The sequence below is a fragment of the Oncorhynchus keta genome, chromosome 30 (genome assembly GCF_023373465.1).
Source record: "Oncorhynchus keta strain PuntledgeMale-10-30-2019 chromosome 30, Oket_V2, whole genome shotgun sequence".
NCBI lineage: Eukaryota > Metazoa > Chordata > Actinopteri > Salmoniformes > Salmonidae > Oncorhynchus > Oncorhynchus keta.
In genome coordinates, this window is record NC_068450.1 from 60,209,440 (window position 1) to 60,228,607 (window position 19,168).

At 46.6% G+C, this 19,168-nt stretch overlaps 1 protein-coding gene across 1 annotated transcript in view; it reads right to left on the reverse strand.

Moving 5' to 3' along the window:
• Positions 1-1,756: 1,756 nt before the first annotated feature.
• LOC118377687 (fibronectin type III domain-containing protein 3B-like) overlaps positions 1,757-19,168 on the reverse strand; it is a 136,599-nt gene continuing 119,187 nt past the window's right edge. The window contains 3 exon segments of the mRNA XM_052488795.1: positions 1,757-4,083; positions 4,957-5,084; positions 10,779-10,945. Of these exon segments, the coding sequence (XP_052344755.1) occupies positions 3,772-4,083; positions 4,957-5,084; positions 10,779-10,945 (607 nt within the window). The 3' untranslated portion in view covers positions 1,757-3,771.

Genomic DNA, 19,168 nt, shown 5'->3' on the forward strand with positions numbered 1-19,168 from the left:
GTGTGTGTGCGTGACACACACACACGCAAAGTAAAATGGCATGACACAAGCCTCGATTTTGGCAGAAATAATCCAAACAGATATGACATCAAACATGTCCTAACCTATAACATCAGGCAGTATAAACGACAAATTAAGGCAACTATTGTTCTGACTCCCCGAGACACCACACACCTTCCCACTGAGGGGGCACTGTACAGTGTCCCAAGACTGTGTTAGCCCCTGGAACTGAAGCCTAGGGCATTAGCCATGCGGAGCTAACCTGAGTCTTCAAGTCTCGTCATACTTTCTGAATAATGGAAACTCTTACAGAATCCCGGCTCAAACGGTAGAATTAAAGTCAGTCCCGCCACCCTCTGCCGTCCTCTTCAAGCACTGGTTACAGTAACTGTAAAGAGTACCTTCATACCTTATTTAACCTTCAGAGTACCTTCATAAACTCTCCGGGAAAAAAGCTGCTACCTAGAGCATTTAAGGGTTCTTCGACTGTCCCCCATTGGAGGGTTCTACGTGGAACCCAAAAGGGTTCTCCTATGGGGACAGCCGAAGAAACCGTTTGGAACCCTTTTCTCTAAGAGTGTACATTATTTAACCACCAGTGCCCCCTCAGAGTTGTACGGTACGTCGTGCTTCTGCTTAAATCCCAATACAGACGCCAACATAACCTTAATATCAGAAAAGGTAACGTTTCTGAAGAGACTTTTGTGTGTTTTCTCCAGTTGTCTAAAATCTTTACCAATATAACCTGGCTAACGGTTTGCTGCATCTCTTAATGCATACAGAAAACCACACAGGCTGGTCATAACCGTGAAATCATGACATAACAATTCTAAAGCCACCATTATTGGTGTTATGACGTGACGGTCACGTGGTTATGGATAAGAGCCAGTTTCTGTGTGTCAGAGAGGAGATGACAAGGACAGACATTTGGTTACCATGTTAAAACGGCACTGACACCGACATACAGTATAATGAAACAACTACAGGTTTTCCCAACAACTGTAAGAGAATACACGAGATACGTAATTGGCTACTGAGAGTACGAAATGCTGGCCTTAAATCAAACATCTAAAATAACATCCAACAAAAACAAAAAACAGAAAAATGATCATAATAACAATATAACATGCTACGAGAGAAAAAACAAATTAGTACATTTATAACTACACTTACATTTGTCTCTTAATTTTTTATTTTTTAAACAATAAATAACTGACAAGATTGCACTGTAATTGGCTTGTAAAGTACTGTATGCAAATATTCTATTGTATATAAATAAAGGTATAGAACCAATAGAGAAATTGTAGCGTAACTTTCCCATCGACTTTGGCAAAGGTGTTGGAGCAGTTAAAGGCTCTGCGAACTGACGAGTAGGAGCGAAGCACAGCTTAGAGAGAGAGAGAGAGAGAGAGAGAGAGAGAGAGAGAGAGAGAGAGAGAGAGAGAGAGTGGGATGATAACAGTAGGAGTGAACCACAGCTTAGAGAGAGAGAGAGAGAGAGAGAGAGAGAGAGAGAGAGAGAGAGAGAGAGAGAGGAGAGAGAGAGAGAGGAGAGAGAGAGAGAGAGAGAGAGAGAGAGAGAGAGAGAGAGAGAGAGAGAGAGAGAGAGAGGGAGGGATGATAACAGTAGGAGTGAAGCCCAGCTTAGAGAGAGAGAGAGAGAGAGAGAGAGAGAGAGAGAGAGAGAGAGAGAGGGATGATAACAGTAGGAGTGAACCACAGCTTAGAGAGAGGGTGGGATGATAACAGTTGAAGCACAGCTTAGAGAGAGAGAGAGAGAGAGAGGGTGGGATGATAACAGTAGGAGAGAAGCACAGCTTAGAGAGAGAGAGAGAGAGAGAGAGAGAGAGAGAGAGAGAGAGAGAGAGAGAGAGAGAGAGAGTGGGATGATAACAGTAGGAGAGAAGCACATCTTAGAGAGAGAGAGAGAGAGAGAGAGAGAGAGAGAGAGAGAGAGAGAGAGAGAGAGAGAGAGAGAGAGAGAGAGAGAGAGTGGGATGATAACAGTAGGAGTGAAGCACAGCTTAGAGAGAGAGAGAGTGGGATGATAACAGTAGGAGTGAAGCACAGCTTAGAGAGAGAGAGAGAGAGAGAGAGTGGGATGATAACAGTAGGAGTGAAGCACAGTTTAGAGAGAGAGAGAATGGGATGATAACAGTAGGAGTGAAACACAGCTTAGAGAGAGTGGGATGATAACAGCATTAATTAGAGAGACGGAGGGAGAGGGAGGGAGGTTAGGAATGAGGAGGGGAGGGAGACGTACTGAGAATGGCGGAGGGATAGAAAAAGAGAGAGGGGGCAGAGAAAAAGAAGGGTATGAATAGGTATGAGGGTTGAGTGGGGGCAGGGGGCGGATAAAAGGTTACTTCAGTAACCTCTACATTCGACAGCGGGGACTGGCTACTGAACTGACCTCAGATCTGCAGGTGAGCACCTAGAATACATATTATAATTCACTAAACCACTCCCAGTGGAATATACCAGGTTATCCCTAGACCAGGGGTGTCAGGTCCAGTTCTCACAGGTCAAAGTGTCATCATGTTTTTATCAACCTCAAACTAAATTGATCAACTGTTGTTGCTGATTGGCTAGATATGGCCAGGTGTGTGGCCCTCCAGGAGCCTGGTTTTACACCCTTGCCCTAAACTGATCTAAAGTCAGCTTTGCATTTCCCACTCCTAAGGGTTTAGGTTAGCTTCAGGGGAGAGAAAGCTGGTCCTAGATCTGTGGTTAAAAGGCAACATCTACCTGGATCCCTCCTCTTTCTCTCTGTCATTCAGACCTCTACACTTCTTATATTACATCATAGCATCGCCCCCTACAAATATAGATAGGTAGATCTATCTTAGATATATTTGATATAGATTGTATATATTAGGTAACTAAATCCATTCTTTCTTAGATATAACGAAACAGGATAGCAGCATTTTTTAACAATGGCATCGCTTTGGTAGCTGAATAAAGAACACAGAAGAGAAGGCATCTGAGTGAGTGTGTGTGTTTCTGTCTCTATGTGCATGTGTGTGTGTGTGTGTGTGTGTGTTTGTCTCGCTGTGCATCTGCATGTGTTTCTGTGTGTCTGTGTCTATGTGTCTGTGTGCATCTGTGCATCAAGATTGCATGATTTGGCCTATAATAGACAAGGTAACAGATAGTGATGAATACATGGCTAAAGCTTGAGAATTACATTTCAAAATGGCACAACGGAAAAAAACTACAAAAGACTGCAGCGAACAGCGCAAATAGGACACAGACACAGTAAAGTAAGGAATTGAAAGGAAAGAAATATAAAGAAAAGCACAATTTGTCTATTAGGTTTAAAAAGATACAAAATAATGTCATGCGGGTCATTGAGGAGCCTGCTGGGCTCCTGGCTGGCTAATGCTTGGTTATCAGTTTGTTTGTTCTGGCCACGAACAGCTTCCCTCCAAATACATCCATTACATAAGATAGAGAGACCAAACTAACAATGACAAGAGAAACAGAGAGAGCGAGCGAGAGAGAGGGAAAGAGAGAGAGGAGAGAGGGAAAGAGAGAGAGGGGAGAGAGAAAAGGAAAGAGATACATGGACTACAATGTCGCGGTAGAATAACTGAAGTACAGCTCAGGTCTGTTTCGTTTGAAGTCTGTTTCCTCTCTCGGTTTTTTTCTCTTTCTATCCTGCACTTGATTCTCAAGTGTTTGTTTTCTTTCCTTTCTTTAGTAGATGCTAGTTTTCTTTTTCGCTGTCGTTTTGTTTTCTCTTTTCTATCCTGTTGCCGATTCATTCCCTCACTTCATGAAGAAGTATTGTAGCAGACAGGCCATGAGGATGGAGACACCGGCGAACACACACACCACGACCGCCGCAAAGCGCTCATCGCTGGATATTATCCCCGCCCCTTTCACCGTCTCCACGGCGCTGGTCTCCCCCAGGCACTGTTGCTCCTGACGACGCAGGGTGAACGGGGAGGAGGGGCTTAGAGGGCCACAGAGTTCCTGGTTGGTATCCTGGCAACGGCGGCAGGCGCATACACGGAAACGGTAGTCGGTGTTGCCTTGGAGTCCGGTGATTTGGAAGGCACTCTCTTCTCCCTTAAACACCTGGAGAGAGAGAGAGAGAGAGTGAGAGAGTGAGAGAGTGAGAGAGTGAGAGAGAGAGAAAGAAAGAAAGAAAGAAAAAGAGAGAACGTTGATTTAGAAAGTACATTGTGACCTCATCAACAACAACAAATTGATTCAGACCAAACAGGTTAATGCTCAGTGTGTGTGTGTGTGTGTGTGTGTGTGTGTGTGTGTGTGTGTGTGTGTGTGTGTGTGTGTGTGTGTGTGTGTGTGTGTGTGTGTGTGTGTGTGTGTGTGTGTGTTAGTATTGGCTCTTAACAGTCCCCCTGCTACTCTTCTACATTAGTGAAATCCAATGAGTGCATGAAAGAGGCTATAGAAGCTGTTATCTGGTTAACATTATCAACGCTGCCTCTGTACAGAAGGGACTACCTCAAGAACCACTTAGGACACACACACAAGTCTTCTGCCTCCAACTGCTCGCTAGATCAATAAGTTCAAAACTTAACCGGAGATAAGGACCACAAAACTCTTCACTAAACACATCAGATATGTGTGTGTCTGCGTGTGTTTTTTAATGTGCTTTTCAATACTCATTCACCTGAAGAGCTGTTCGACTGCCAAAAGGGCAAGTGTGATTGTGTGTTTGTGTGTTTGTGTGTGTGTGTGTGTATATTGACAACCATATTGAGTTTCCATAAAGTTCCATTGGCAGCAGACACTGTTAAATGTCAGTGGTCTCGGAGCTGTAATAGTCATTAATACACTGCCTTCACTCTGCTGTCACCACATGAAAGGGTACATGGAAGACCAGGGAAACGGGATAGCTGGTCAGTTGCACAACTGAATGCATTCAACCCAAATGTTTCTATACAGCTATCCTCACATGAACTGTGTGTGTGTGTGTGTTACCTGTTTGTACTCTGACTCTCGTCCAACCAGCACCTGCAGGATGTAGTTGACACGGTCACCTCTCATTGGTGGAATGGTCTCCCAGGTGACCTCACACACATTCCCTTCCAGTTGGTGCACTCTGGGAGCTGTAGGCAGACAGGACACATTGTCACAAACAATGTCATAAACACATGGAAACCAGCTGATGACACCTTCATTTGAGGATGACTCATAAACTCAAAAAAAGAAACATCCTCTCACTGTCAACTGCGTTTATTTTCAGCAAACTCAACATGTGTAAATATTTGTATGAACAAAACAAGATTCAACAACTGAGACAGTAACTGAACACCACCCCCGGGCTACTAACTTTAAACGCCGTGTCGTAGCGTTGTGGCGGCTTCCCTGTTCCATCTACTGCTGCCCCCTGGACACTGTGATCACTTGGCTACATAGCTGATGCCTGCTGGACTGTACATTAATCACGGTACTCCATTCTGTTTGATTATGTTTTATCTGTTGGCCCCAGCCACGAACTCACGCTCTGTGTGTAGTTAATCCGACCCTCTCTGCCCAGTCATCGCCATTTTACCTGCTGTTGTTGTGTTAGCTGATTAGCTGTTGTCTCACCTGTTGTTTTAGCTAGCTCTCCCAATCAACACCTGCGATTACTTTATGCCTCGCTGTATGTCTCTCTCAAATATCAATATGCCTTGTATACTGTTGTTCAGGTTAGTTATCATTGTTTTAGTTTACAATGGAGCCCCTAGTTCCACTCCTCACACCCCTGATACCTCCTTTGTCTCACCTCCCACACATGCGGTGACCTCACCCATTATAACCAGCATGTCCAGAGATACAACCTCTCTTATCATCACCCAGTACCTGGGCTTATCTCCGCTGTACCCGCACCCCACCCACCATACCCCTGTCTGCGCATTATGCCCTGAATCTATTCTACCACGCCCAGAAATCTGCTCCTTTTATTCCTTGTCCCCAACGCTCTAGGCAACCAGTTTTGATAGCCTTTAGCCGCACCCTCATCCTACTCCTCCTCTGTTCCTCGGGTGATGTGGAGGTAAACCCAGGCCCCGCGTGTCCCCAGACACCCTAATTTGTGGACTTCTGTGATCGGAAAAACCTTGGTTTCATTCATGTCAACATCAGAAGCCTCCTCCCTAAGTTTGTTTTACTCACTGCTTTAGCATACTCTGCCAACCCTGATGTCCTTGCTGTGTCTGAATCCTGGCTTAGGAAGGCCACCAAAAATTCAGAGATTTCCATACCCAACTATAACACTTTCCGTCAAGATAGAACTGCCAAAGGGGGAGGAGTTGCATTCTACTGCAGAGAGAGCCTGCAGAGTTCTGTCATACTTTCCAGGTCTATGCCCAAACAGTTCGAACATCTAATTTTAAAAATGAATCTCTCCAGAAATAAGTCTCTCACTGTTGCCGCCTGCTACTGACCCCCCTCAGCTCCCAGCTGTGCCCTGGACACCATCTGTGAATTGATCGCCCCCCATCTAGCTTCAGAGTTTGTTCTGTTAGGTGACCTAAACTGGGATATGTTTAACACCCCGGCAGTCCTACAATCTAAGCTAGATGCCCTCAATCTCACACAAATCATCAAGGAACCCACCAGGTACAACCCTAAATCCATAAACATGGGCAGCCTAATAGACATTATCCTGACCAACGTGCCCTCCAAATACACCTCTGCTGTCTTCAATCAGGATCTCAGCGATCACTGCCTCATTGCCTGTATCCGCTACGGGTCCGCGGTCAAACAACCACCCCTCATCACTGTCAAAAGCTCCCTAAAACACTTCTGCGAGCAGGCCTTTCTAATCGACCTGGCCCGGGTATCCTGGAAGGATATTGACCTCATCCCGTCAGTTGAGGATGACTGGTTATTCTTTAAAAGTAACTTCCTCACCATCTTAGACAAGCATGCTCCGTTCAAAAAATGCAGAACTAAGAACAGATATAGCCCTTGGTCCACCCCAGACCTGACTGCCCTCGACCAGCACAAAAACATCCTGTGGCGGACTGCAATAGCATTGAATAGTCCCTGCGATATGCAACTGTTCAGGGAAGTCAGGAACCAATACACACAGTCAGTGTGTTTTTCAAGCACAAATTTGCATCCTGTAGCTCTAACTCCAAAACGTTCTAGGACACTGTAAAGTCCATGGAGAACAAGAGCACCTCCTCCCAGCTGCCCACTGCACTGAGGCTAGGTAACACGGTCACCACCGATAAATCCGTGATAATCGAAAACTTCAACAAGCATTTCTCAACGGCTGGCCATGCCTTCCTCCTGGCTACTCCAACCTCGGCCAACAGCTCCGCCCCTCCCCGCAGCTACTCGCCCACGCCTCCCCAGCTTCTCCTTTACCCAAATCCAGATAGCAGATGTTCTGAAAGAGCTGCAAAACCTGGACCCATACAAATCAGCTGGGCTTGACAATCTGGACCCTCTATCTCTGAAACTGTCCGCCGCCATTGTCGCAACCCCTATTATCAGCCTGTTCAACCTCTCCTTCGTATCCCCAAGGATTGGAAAGGATTGGAAAGCTGCCGCGGTCATCCCCCTCTTCAAAGGGGGAGACACCTTGGACCCAAACTGTTACAGACCTATATCCATCCTGCCATGCCTATCTAAGGTCTTCGAAAGCCAAGTCAACAAACAGATCACTGACCATCTCGAATCCCACCGTACATTCTCCGCTGTGCAATCTGGTTTCCGAGCCAGTCACGGGTGCACCTCAGCCACGCTCAAGGTACTAAACGATATCATAACCGCCATCGATAAAAGACAGTACTGTGCAGCCGTCTTCATCAACCTGGCCAAGGCTTTCGACTCTGTCAATCACCATATTCATATCGGCAGACTCAGTAGCCTCGGTTTTTCTAATGACTGCCTTGCCTGGTTCACCAACTACTTTGCAGACAGAGTTCAGTGTGTCAAATCGGAGGGCATGTTGTCCGGTCCTCTGGCAGTCACTATGGGGGTGCCACAGGGTTCAATTCTCGGGCCGACTCTTTTCTCTGTATATATCAATGATGTTGCTCTTGCTGCGGGCGATTCCCTGATTTGACTCTACGCAGACGACACCATTCTGTATACTTCTGGCCCTTCCTTGGACACTGTGCTATCTAACCTCCAAACGAGCTTCAATGCCATACAACACTCCTTCCGTGGCCTCCAACTGCTCTTAAACGCTAGTAAAACCAAATGCATGCTTTTCAACCGTTCGCTGCCTGCACCCGCACGCCCGACTAGCATCACCACCCTGGATGGTTCCGACCTAGAATATGTGGACATCTATAAGTACCTAGGTGTCTGGCTAGACTGTAAACTCTCCTTCCAGACTCAAATCAAACATATCCAATCTAAAATCAAATCAAGAGTCAGCTTTCTATTCCGCAACAAAGCCTCCTTCACTCACGCCGCCGAACTTACCCTAGTAAAACTGACTATCCTACCGATCCTCGACTTCGACGATGTCATCTACAAAATTGCTTCCAATACTCTACTCAGCAAACTGGATGCAGTTTATCACAGTGTCATCCGTTTTGTTACTAAAGCACCTTATACCACCCACCACTGCGACCTGTATGCTCTAGTTGGCTGGCCCTCGCTACATATTCTTCGCCAGACCCACTGGCTCCAGGTCATCTACAAGTCCATGCTAGGTAAAGCTCCACCTTATCTCAGTTCACTGGTCACGATGGCAACACCCATCCCTGGCACGCGCTCCAGCAGGTGTATCTCACTGATCATCCCTAAAGCCAAAACCTAATTTTGCCGCCTTTCCTTCCAGTTCTCTGAAGTTGGAGACTTTTATCTCCCTCACCAACTTTAAACATCTGCTATCTGAGCAGCTAACTGATCGCCGCAGCCGTTACATAGTCCATCTGTAAATAGCCCACCCAATCTACCTACCTCATCCCCATACTGTTTATATTTTATTTACATTTCTGCTCTTTTGCACACCAGTATCTCTACCTGCACATGTTCATCTGATCATTTATCACGCCAGTGTTAATCTGCTAAATTGTAATTATTCACTCCTATGGCCTATTTATTGCCTACCTCCTCATGCCTTTAGCGCACAATGTATATAGATTATTTTTTTTCTACTGTTATTGACTTGTTTATTGTTCACTCAATGTGTAACTCTGTGTTGTTGTCTGTTCACACTGCTATGCTTTATCTTGGCCAGGTCGCAGTTGCAAATGAGAACTTGTTCTCAACTAGCATACCTGGTTAAATAAAGGTGAAATTAAATAAAATTCCACAGACATGTGACTAACAGAAATGGAATAATGTGTCCCTGAACAAAGGGGTGTCAAAATCAAAAGTAAGAGTCAGTATCTGGTGTGGACACCAGCAGCATTAAGTACTGCAGTGCATCTCCTCCTCATGGACTGCACCAGATTTGCCAGTTCTTGCTGTGAGATGTTACCCCACTCTTCCAACAAAGCACCTGCAAATTCCCAGTCATTTCTGGGGGGAATGGCCCTAGCCCTCACCCTCCGATCCAACAGGTCCCAGACCTGCTCAATGGGATTGAGATCCGGGGTCTTCGCTGGCCATGGCAGAACATTGATATTCCTGTCTTGTAGGAAATCACGCACAGAACGAGCAGTACGGCTGGTGGCATTGTCATGCTGGAGGGTCATGTCAGGATGAGCCTGCAGGAAGGGTACCACATGAGGGAGGAGGATGTCTTCCCTGTAACGCACAGCATTGAGATTGCCTGCAATGACAACAAGCTCAGTCCGATGTTGATGTAACACATCGCCCCAGACCATGACGGACCCTCCACCTCAATCGATCCAGAGTACAGTCCTTAGTGTAATGCTCATTCCCGCGAAGATAAACGTGAATCCAACCATCACCCCTGGTGAGGCAAAACCGCGACTCGTCAGAGAAGAGCACTTTTTGCCTGTCTTGTCTGGTCAGGCGACGGTGGGTTTGTGCCCATAGGCGACATTGTTGCCGGTGATGTCTGGTGAGGACCTGCCTTACAACAGGCCTACAAGCCCTCAGTCCAGCCTCTCTCAGCCTATTGCAGACAGTCTGAGCACTGATGGAGGGATTGTGCATTCCTGGTGTAACTCGGGCAGCTGTTGTTGCCATCCTGTACCTGTCCCGCAGGTGTGATGTTCGGATGTACCAATCCTGTGCAGGTGTTGTTACACGGGGTCTGCCACTGCGAGGATGATCAGCTGTCCATCCTGTCTCCCTGTAGGGCTGTCTTAGGCGTCTCACAGTACGGACATTGCAATTTATTGCCCTGGCCACATCTGCAGTCCTCATGCCTCCTTGCAGCATGCTTAAGGCACGTTCAAGCAGATGAGCAAGAACCCTGGGCATATTTCTTTAGGTGTTTTTCAGAGTCAGTAGAAAGGCCTCTTTAGTGTCCTAAGTTTTCATAACCGTGACCTTAATTGCCTACCGTCTGTAAACTGTTAGTGTCTTAACGATCGTTCCACGGGTGCATGTTCATTAATTGTTTATGGTTCATTGAACAAGCATGGGAAACAATGTTAGAACCCTTTACAATGAAGATCTGTGAAGTTATTTGGATTTTTACGAATTATCTTAGAAAGACAGGGTCCTGAAAAAGGGATGTTTCTTTTTTTGCTGAATTTAGTAGTGGTTGCAACGGAATAAATGGAATGGTATCAAACCCATCACACATGGTTTCCATGTGGTTGATATATCAGTCCACTCACTCCATTCCAGCCATTATTATGAGCCTTCCTCCCCTCAGCAGCCTCCTGTGACGGAAACACACGCACCGTCAGACAGACACGCACCCTTACCTTTGAGTGCGGAGGGTACAGTCTTGGTGGTAGAGAAGGTATGTGTGTCTGAGAACGGTCCCTCCCCTGCGTCACTACATGCCTGGATCCTGAACCGGTAACTGGTGGACTCGGTCAGGCGCTGCACCTTGTAAGTATGACTGGGACCTCTGTAGATACACACAAACCTGGACAGAAAGACAAGATTGAGAGGTTAGTAGAGAGAGATAGGAAGAGAAAGAAAGAGAGAGAGAGAGAAAGGGAGTGATAGAGAGAGAGGAAGAGAAAGAAAGAGAGAGAGAGAAAGGGAGTGATAGAGAGAGAGGAAGAGAAAGAAAGAGAGAGAGAAAGGGAGCGATAGAGAGAGAGGAAGAGAAAGAGAGAGAGAGAGAAAGGGAGTGATAGAGAGAGAGGAAGAGAAAGAAAGAGAGAGAGAGAAAGGGAGTGATAGAGAGAGAGGAAGAGAAAGAAAGAGAGAGAGAAAGGGAGCGATAGAGAGAGAGGAAGAGAAAGAAAGAGAGAGAGAAAGGGAGTGATAGAGAGAGAGGAAGAGAAAGAAAGAGAGAGAGAAAGGGAGCGATAGAGAGAGAGGAAGAGAAAGAAAGAGAGAGAGAAAGGGAGTGATAGAGAGAGAGGAAGAGAAAGAAAGAGAGAGAGAAAGGGAGTGATAGAGAGAGAGGAAGAGAAAGAAAGAGAGAGAAAGGGAGTGATAGAGAGAGAGGAAGAGAGTCCAATAAAATGATGAAAGCAGGCTCTCATAAAGAGAGAAGGCAGTGGAAAGAGGTAGATGGGTAAGGAGGGAGGAAGGGAGGGAGGGGGAGGGAGGGGGGGGAGGGAGGGAGGGCGATAGAGAGCTTCAGATAAGTGTCTGATAGTGACAGAGACATAACTTCACGTGAAGCCTTTATTGTAGGGAAGAGATGCGCATGCACGCACACGTCTTTCACTCATCATGCACACACACGCACGCACGCACGCACGCACGCACGCACACACACACACACACACACACACACACACACACACACACACACACACACGTCTTTTAGGGTATATCATCTGTTGTTATGTTCTCTTTATTGCATATGTGCAGTAGGACCAGTTAATCCGGTAAACAGGACAAGTCTGCCCAACGAAATTCTGTTTTTACTCTCAGGACATTTCCATAATCATCAGTGCTGGCAGACTGTGTGTGTGTGTGTGTGTGTGTGTGTGTGTGTGTGTGTGTGTGTGTGTGTGTGTGTGTGTGTGTGTGTGTGTGTGTGTGTGTGTGTGTGTGTGTGTGTGTGTGTGTGTGTGTGTGAATGATGAGTTATGACCCAGGGTAGTTTTGGCAAGGCAGTTTGGCACAACCAGGGCCAAACAATTAACACACCACTTAGCCTGAAATAAACATCACACACTCTGAGCATTACATAGCAGGTACACAACACGCACTCTGAGAAGATATTACATAGCAGGTACACAACACACACACTCTGAGAACATTACCTAGCAGGTACACAACACACACTCTGAGAACATTACATAGCCGGTACACAACACACACTCTGAGAACATTACATAGCCGGTACACAACACACACTCTGAGAACATTACATAGCCGGTACACAACACACACTCTGAGAACATTACATAGCCGGTACACAACACACACTCTGAGAACATTACATAGCAGGTACACAACACACACTCTGAGAACATTACATAGCCGGTACACAACACACACTCTGAGAACATTACATAGCCGGTACACAACACACACTCTGAGAACATTACATAGCAGGTACACAACACACACTCTGAGAACATTACATAGCCGGTACACAACACACACTCTGAGAACATTACATAGCCGGTACACAACACACACTCTGAGAACATTACATAGCCGGTACACAACACACACTCTGAGAACATTACATAGCCGGTATACCCCCATCAAAAGCCTAACAAAACACCATGATGGGCTACAAAAGACAGAACAACTCTCTCTGTGTATGTAGGAGGAAGGGTGGCTACGCGCTCCGAGCTTCAAATGGACACAAATAAAGGCAGCGAGACAGGCCTGGAAACATGACGATAAGAAGAGAGGGGGGGAGGCAGAGGTGGGGGTGTTGTTCTTTCACTGCATCTTTATTTATTTCATTTTTATTTCACCTTTCTTTAACCAGGTAGGCCAGTTGAGAACAAGTTCTCATTTACAACTGCCACCTGGCCAAGATAAAGCATAGCAATTCGACACAAACAACAACAACACAGAGTTACACAAGGAATAAACAAACATACACTCAATAATACAGTAGAAAGAGTCTATATGCGTTGTGTGCAAATAAGGTAAGATAAGGGAGGTAAATAGGCCATGGTGGCGAAGTAAATACAATATAGCAATTAAACACTGGAGTGAAAGATGTGCGGAAGATGAATGTGCAAGTAGAGATACTGGGGTGCAAAGGAGCAAGATAAAGAAATAAATACAGTATGGGGATGAGGTAGTTGGATGGGCTATTTGCAGATGGGCTATGTACAGGTGCAGTAATCTGTGAGCTGCTCTGACAGCTGGTGCTTAAAGTTAGTGAGGGAGATATGAGTCTCCAGCTTCAGTGATTTTTGCAATTTGTTCCAGTCATTGGCAGCAGAGAACTGCAAGGAAAGGCAGCCAAAGGAGAAAGAGGCTTTGGGGGTGATCAGTGAGATATACCTGCTGGAGCGCGTGCTACGAGTGGGTACTGCTATGGTGACCAGTGAGCTGAGATAAAGCAGGGCTTTACCTAGCAGACTTGTAGGTGACCTGTAGCCAGTGGGTTTGGTGACGAGTATGAAGCGAGGGCCAGCCAACAAGAGCGTACAGGTTGCAGTGGTTGTCACGAATATTACCGAAGTTCGGGTGGCGCTCGGCGGTCGTCGTCGCCGGTCTACTAGCTGCCACCGATCCTTTGTTCCGTGTTCGTTTGGTTTTGTCTAATTGTTTGCACCTGTTCATTGTTTGGTTGTTAGGGTGGTGTTATTTCAGTTCGTTTTGCCCGCTTCTGTTTGTGCGGGCTTGTTCTTCTGTATTTTGTGAGAGGTGTTAGTGTTTTGTTGGGTTTTCTCGCTGTCCTGATATTTTACCTAAGGGTACTAATTGTTTTAATAGTTACGCCTGTGTTGGGTAATACTATTTTGTTCTTTTGATTTTGGACATTAAAGCGTGTTTTTTCCCGCATCCTTTGCTCTCTGCACCTGACTCCACACCCATCCTTTGCTCTCTGCACCTGACTCCACACCCATTCACTCATTGAGCGTTACAGTGGTGGGTAGTATATGGGGCTTTGGTGACAAAACGGTTGGCACTGTGATAGACTGCATCCAATTGTTGAATAGAGTGTTGGAGGCTAATTTGTAAATCACATCGCCGAAGTGGAGCATCGGTAGGATGGTCAGTTTTAGGACGGTATGTTTGGCAGCATGAGTGAAGGATGCTTTGTTGCAAAATAGGAAGCCGATTCTAGATTTGATTTTGGATTGGAGATGCTTAATATGAGTCTGGAAGGAGAGTTTACAGTCTAACCAGACACCTAGGTATTTGTAGTTGTTCACATATTCTAAGTCAGAACCGTCCAGAGTAGTGATGCTGGACGGGCGGGTGGATGCGGGCAGCGATCGGTTGAAGAACATGCATTTAGTTTTACTTGCATTTAAGAGCAGTTGGAGGCCATGGAAGGAGAGTTGTATGGCATTGAAGCTCGTCTGGAGGTTAGTTAACAGTGTCCGAAGAAGGGCCAGAAGTATACAGAATGGTGTCGTCTGCGTAGAGGTGGATCAGAGAATCACCAGCAGCAAGAGTGACATCATTCATGTATACAGAAAAGAGTCGGCCCGAGAATTGAACCCTGTGGCACCCCCATAGAGACTGCCAGAGGTCCAGACAACAGGCCCTCCGATTTGACACACTGAACTCAGAGAAGTATCAGAGAAGTAGTTGGTAAACCAGGCACGGCAGTCATTAGAGAAACCAAGGCTGTTGAGTCTGCCAATAAAAATGTGTTGCTTGACAGAGTCAAAAGCCTTAGCCAGGTTGATGAATACAGCTACACAGTATTGTCTCTTATCGATGGCGGTTATGATATCGTTTAGGACCTTGAGCGTGGCTGAGGTGCACCCATAACTTGGCTTTCGAAGACCTTAGAAAGGCAGGGTAGGATAGATACAGGTCTGTAGCAGTTTGGGTCTAGAGTGTCTCCCCCTTTGAAGATGGGGATGACCGTGGCAGCTTTCCAATCTTTGGGGATCTTAGACGATACGAAAGAGAGGTTGAACAGGCTAGTAATAGAGCTTGCAACAATTTCAGCGGATAACTTTAGAAAGAGTGTCACGCCCTGACCGTAGAGATCTTTTTATTCTCTATGTTTGGTTGGTCAAGGTGTGACTCAGGTGGGGAAACTCTGTTCTTTATTTCTATGTTTTATCCAGGTATGGTTATCAATCAGGGACAGCTGTCTATCGTTGTCTCTGATTGGGATTCATACTTAAGCAGCCTGTTTTGCCCTTAGTTTTGTGGGATGTTGTTTTTGTACAGCTCTTGTAGCCTACCGAACGTTACGTTTGTTCTCCTTTTGTTGTTTTTAGGTGTTCATTTTTAATAAAGATAAAATGTACACCTACCACGCTGCACTTTGGTCCGATCATTTCGACGAGCGTAACAAAGAGAGAATCCAGATTGTCTAGCCCGGCTGATTTGTAGGGGTCCAGATTTTGCAACTCTTTCAGAACATCAGCTATCTGGATTTGGGTGAAGGAGAAATGGGGGAGGTTTGGGCAAGTTGTTGTGGAGGGTGCAGGGATGCTGTGGAGGGTGCAGGGCTGTTGACCGGGGTAGGGGTAGCCAGGTGGAAAGCATGGCTTATTGAAATTCTCAATTATAGTGAATTTATCGGTGGTGACAGTGTTTCCTAGCCTCAGTGCAGTGGGCAGCTGGGAGGAGGTTCTCTTATTCTTCATGGATTATTTACAGTGTCCCAGAACTTTTTGAGTTTGTGCTACAGGATACAAATTTCTGTTTGAAAAAGCTAGCCTTAGCTTTCCTAATTGCCTGTGTATATTAGTTCCTAACTTCCCTGAAAAGTTGCATATCACGGGGGCTATCCGATGCCAATGCAGAACCCACAGGATGTTTTTGTGCTGGTCAAGGGCAGTCACGTCTGGAGTGAACCAAGGGCTATATCTCTATCTCTCTACATTTTTTGAACGGGGCATGCTTATTTAAGACGGTGAGGAAGGCACTTTTAAAGAATAACCAGGCATCCTCTACTGAAGGGGTGAGGTCAATATCCTTCCAGGATACCTGGGCCAGGTCGATTAGAAAGGCCTGCTCGCTGAAGTGTTTAAGTGAGCGTTTGACAGTGATGAGTGGAGGTCGTTTGACCGCAGACCCATTACGGATGCAGGCAATGAGGCGGTGGTCGCTGCGATCTTGGTTGAAAGCAGCAGAGGTATATTTGGAGGGCAAGTTGGTTAGGATGATATCTATAAGGATGCCCGTGTTTACGGATTTGGGGTTGTACTTGGTAGGTTCATTGATAACTTGTGTGAGATTGAGGGCATCAAGCTTAGATTGTAGGGTGGCCGGGGTGTTAAGCATGTCCCAGTTTAGGTCACCTAGCAGCACGAGCTCTGAAGATAGATGGGGGGCAATCAATTAACATATGGTGTCCAGGGCACAGCTGGGGGCTGAGGGAGGTCTATAACAAGCGGCAATAGTGAGAGACTTATTTCTGGAAAGGTGGATTTTTAAAAGTTGAAGCTTGAATTGTTTGGGAACAGACCTGGATAGTATGACATAACTCTGCAGGCTATCTCTGCAGTAGATTGCAACTACGCCCCCTTTGGCAGTTCTATCTTGTCGGAAAATGTTATAGATAGGGATGGAAATGTCAGGGTTTTTGGTGGTCTTCTTAAGCCAGGATTCAGACACGGCTAGGACATCTTACAGAGAGAGAGGGGACGGGACAGACAGACAGGTGTCGGGAAACCACATGAGTTTGATAGGGTCATTGTAGAAATGAAAACAATATTTGCTGTTTGGTCATTTGATATGTCTTTGTTCACTGCCAATAATTCTCTCTCTCTCTCTCGTTACCATAGCAATCTGTCAATTACAGAGATTCCAGGTAATTCAGCCCTAATACTGTCTGTTTAGGAGCGGCAGGGGAGAATAGGGACTGGGAAAATGTGAGGAGGGTAGAGGAGAGGGGGTCTCCAATACTGCTAGTTACTGCCAGTTAAATCCATATAGCTCTGATGATCCCCTTTCTACCCTGCAGAGACACATGCAGAGAGAGAGAGATAGAGAGAGGGATAGGGGGATAGAGAGGAGGGAGAGAGATAGATAGAGGGGGGATAGAGAGGAGGGAGAGGGGGAGGGGGAGAGCGATAGAGTGGGGGATAGAGAGGAGGTAGAAGGGGAGAGATAGAGAGGGGGATAGAGAGGAGGTGGAAGGGGAGAGAGATGGAGAGGAGGTAGAAGGGGAGAGAGATAGAGAGGAGGTAGAGAGGGAGAGGGGGGGTAGAGAGGGGGTAGAGGGGGAGAGAGGTAGAGAGGTAGAGGGGGAGAGAGATAGAGGGGGAGAGAGGAGGTAGAAGGGGAGATAGATAGAGAGGAGGTGGAAGGGGAGAGAGATCAAGGGGAGAGAGATAGAGAGGAAGTAGAGGGGGAGAGAGATAGAGAGGAGGTAGAGGGGGAGAGAGATAGAGAGGAGGTAGAAGGGGAGAGGTAGAGAGGAGGTAGAGGGGGCGAGACTGGGGGGTAGAGAGGAGGTAGAGGGGGAGAGAGGTAGAGGGGGAGAGAGATAGAGAGGAGGTAGAAGGGGAGAGAGGTAGAGAGGAGGTAGAGGGGGCGAGACTGGGGGGGAGAGAGGAGGTAGAGGGGGAGAGAGGTAGAGGGGGAGAGAGATAGAGAGGAGGTAGAAGGGGAGAGAGATAGAGAGGAGGTAGAGGGGGAGAGAGATAGAGAGGAGGTAGAGGGGGAGAGAGATAGAGAGGAGGTAGAAGGGAGAGAGAGAGAGGAGGTAGAAGGGGAGAGAGATAGAGAGGAGGTAGAAAGGGAGATAGATAGAGAGAAGGTAGAAGGGGAGAGAGAGATAGAGAGGAGGTAGAAGGGGGAGAGAGAGAGAGGAGGTAGAAGGGGAGAGAGATAGAGAGGAGGTAGAAGGGGAGAGAGATAGAGAGGAGGTAGAAGGGGAGAGAGATAGAGAGGAGGTAGAAGGGGAGAGAGATAGAGAGGAGGTAGAAGGGGAGAGAGATAGAGAGGAGGTAGAAGGGGGGATAGATAGAGAGAAGGTAGAAGGGGAGAGAGATAGAGAGGAGGTAGAAGGGGAGAGAGATAGAGAGGAGGTAGAAGGGGAGATAGATAGAGAGAAGGTAGAAGGGGAGAGAAAGACTGCTAAATGCAGCTAAACTCCTCATAATGACATGTTCTTAACAGAAGCAATGAGTCAATATTCATCAGTCTGAGATGTGTCAGGAACCACACTGATCCATTAAATGCATTACAGACTTGTTTAAGGGCACTTGCTAGGCCCCAAAGGGCCCTGGTCAGAAGTAGTGCACCATACAGGGAATAGGGTGCCATTTGAGATGCAGTTCTAGCCTGCATTTATTTTCCTACTCCGACTTGGTGAATACAAGGAAACGTCACGTTCGAGTGATGCGCGCACGCTCGCGGCAAAAACCCCTGTAGCCGATAGCTATACACGGACGCCAGGACCTTGACAAACCTAGCTGAGTGAGTGATGACAATGACAGCACACCAGTCTGATGGCTATAGCTGTGTTCAACAAGATCTCTTTGGGAGGTTTTCCCTTGGCTCGCTGGCCTGCTCGGTAATCAATCCTCCGAACATAGACGATAGCCGTCTGATTATGTGCTTGCTAACGTGCACGAGCTGCGCCTGAAGTCGGACGTGGTCGTATTTACTTCCGTGTAAACAAACCAATGTTTTGATTGAGGACTGCACATGAGACTTTGGATAACGCGCCCAGGAAATGGGTCTACAGGTGCAGGCTATATGGTGCATAGATCAATAGGGGGAGGAGGTTTTCCTGACCACAAGACAAGGTCAGCTTGTAACTAGAACCCTGAGTTTTTCCTGACCACAAGACAAGGTCAGCTTGTAACTAGAACCCTGAGTTTTTCCTGACCACAAGACAAGGTCAGCTTGTAACTAGAACCCTGAGTTTTTCCTGACCACAAGACAAGGTCAGCTTGTAACTAGAACCCTGAGTTTTTCCTGACCACAAGACAAGGTCAGCTTGTAACTAGAACCCTGAGTTTTTCCTGACCAGAAGACAAGGTCAGCTTGTAATTAGAACCCTGAGTTTTTCCTGGGCACAAGACAAGGTCAGCTTGTAACTAGAACCCTGAGTTTTTCCTGA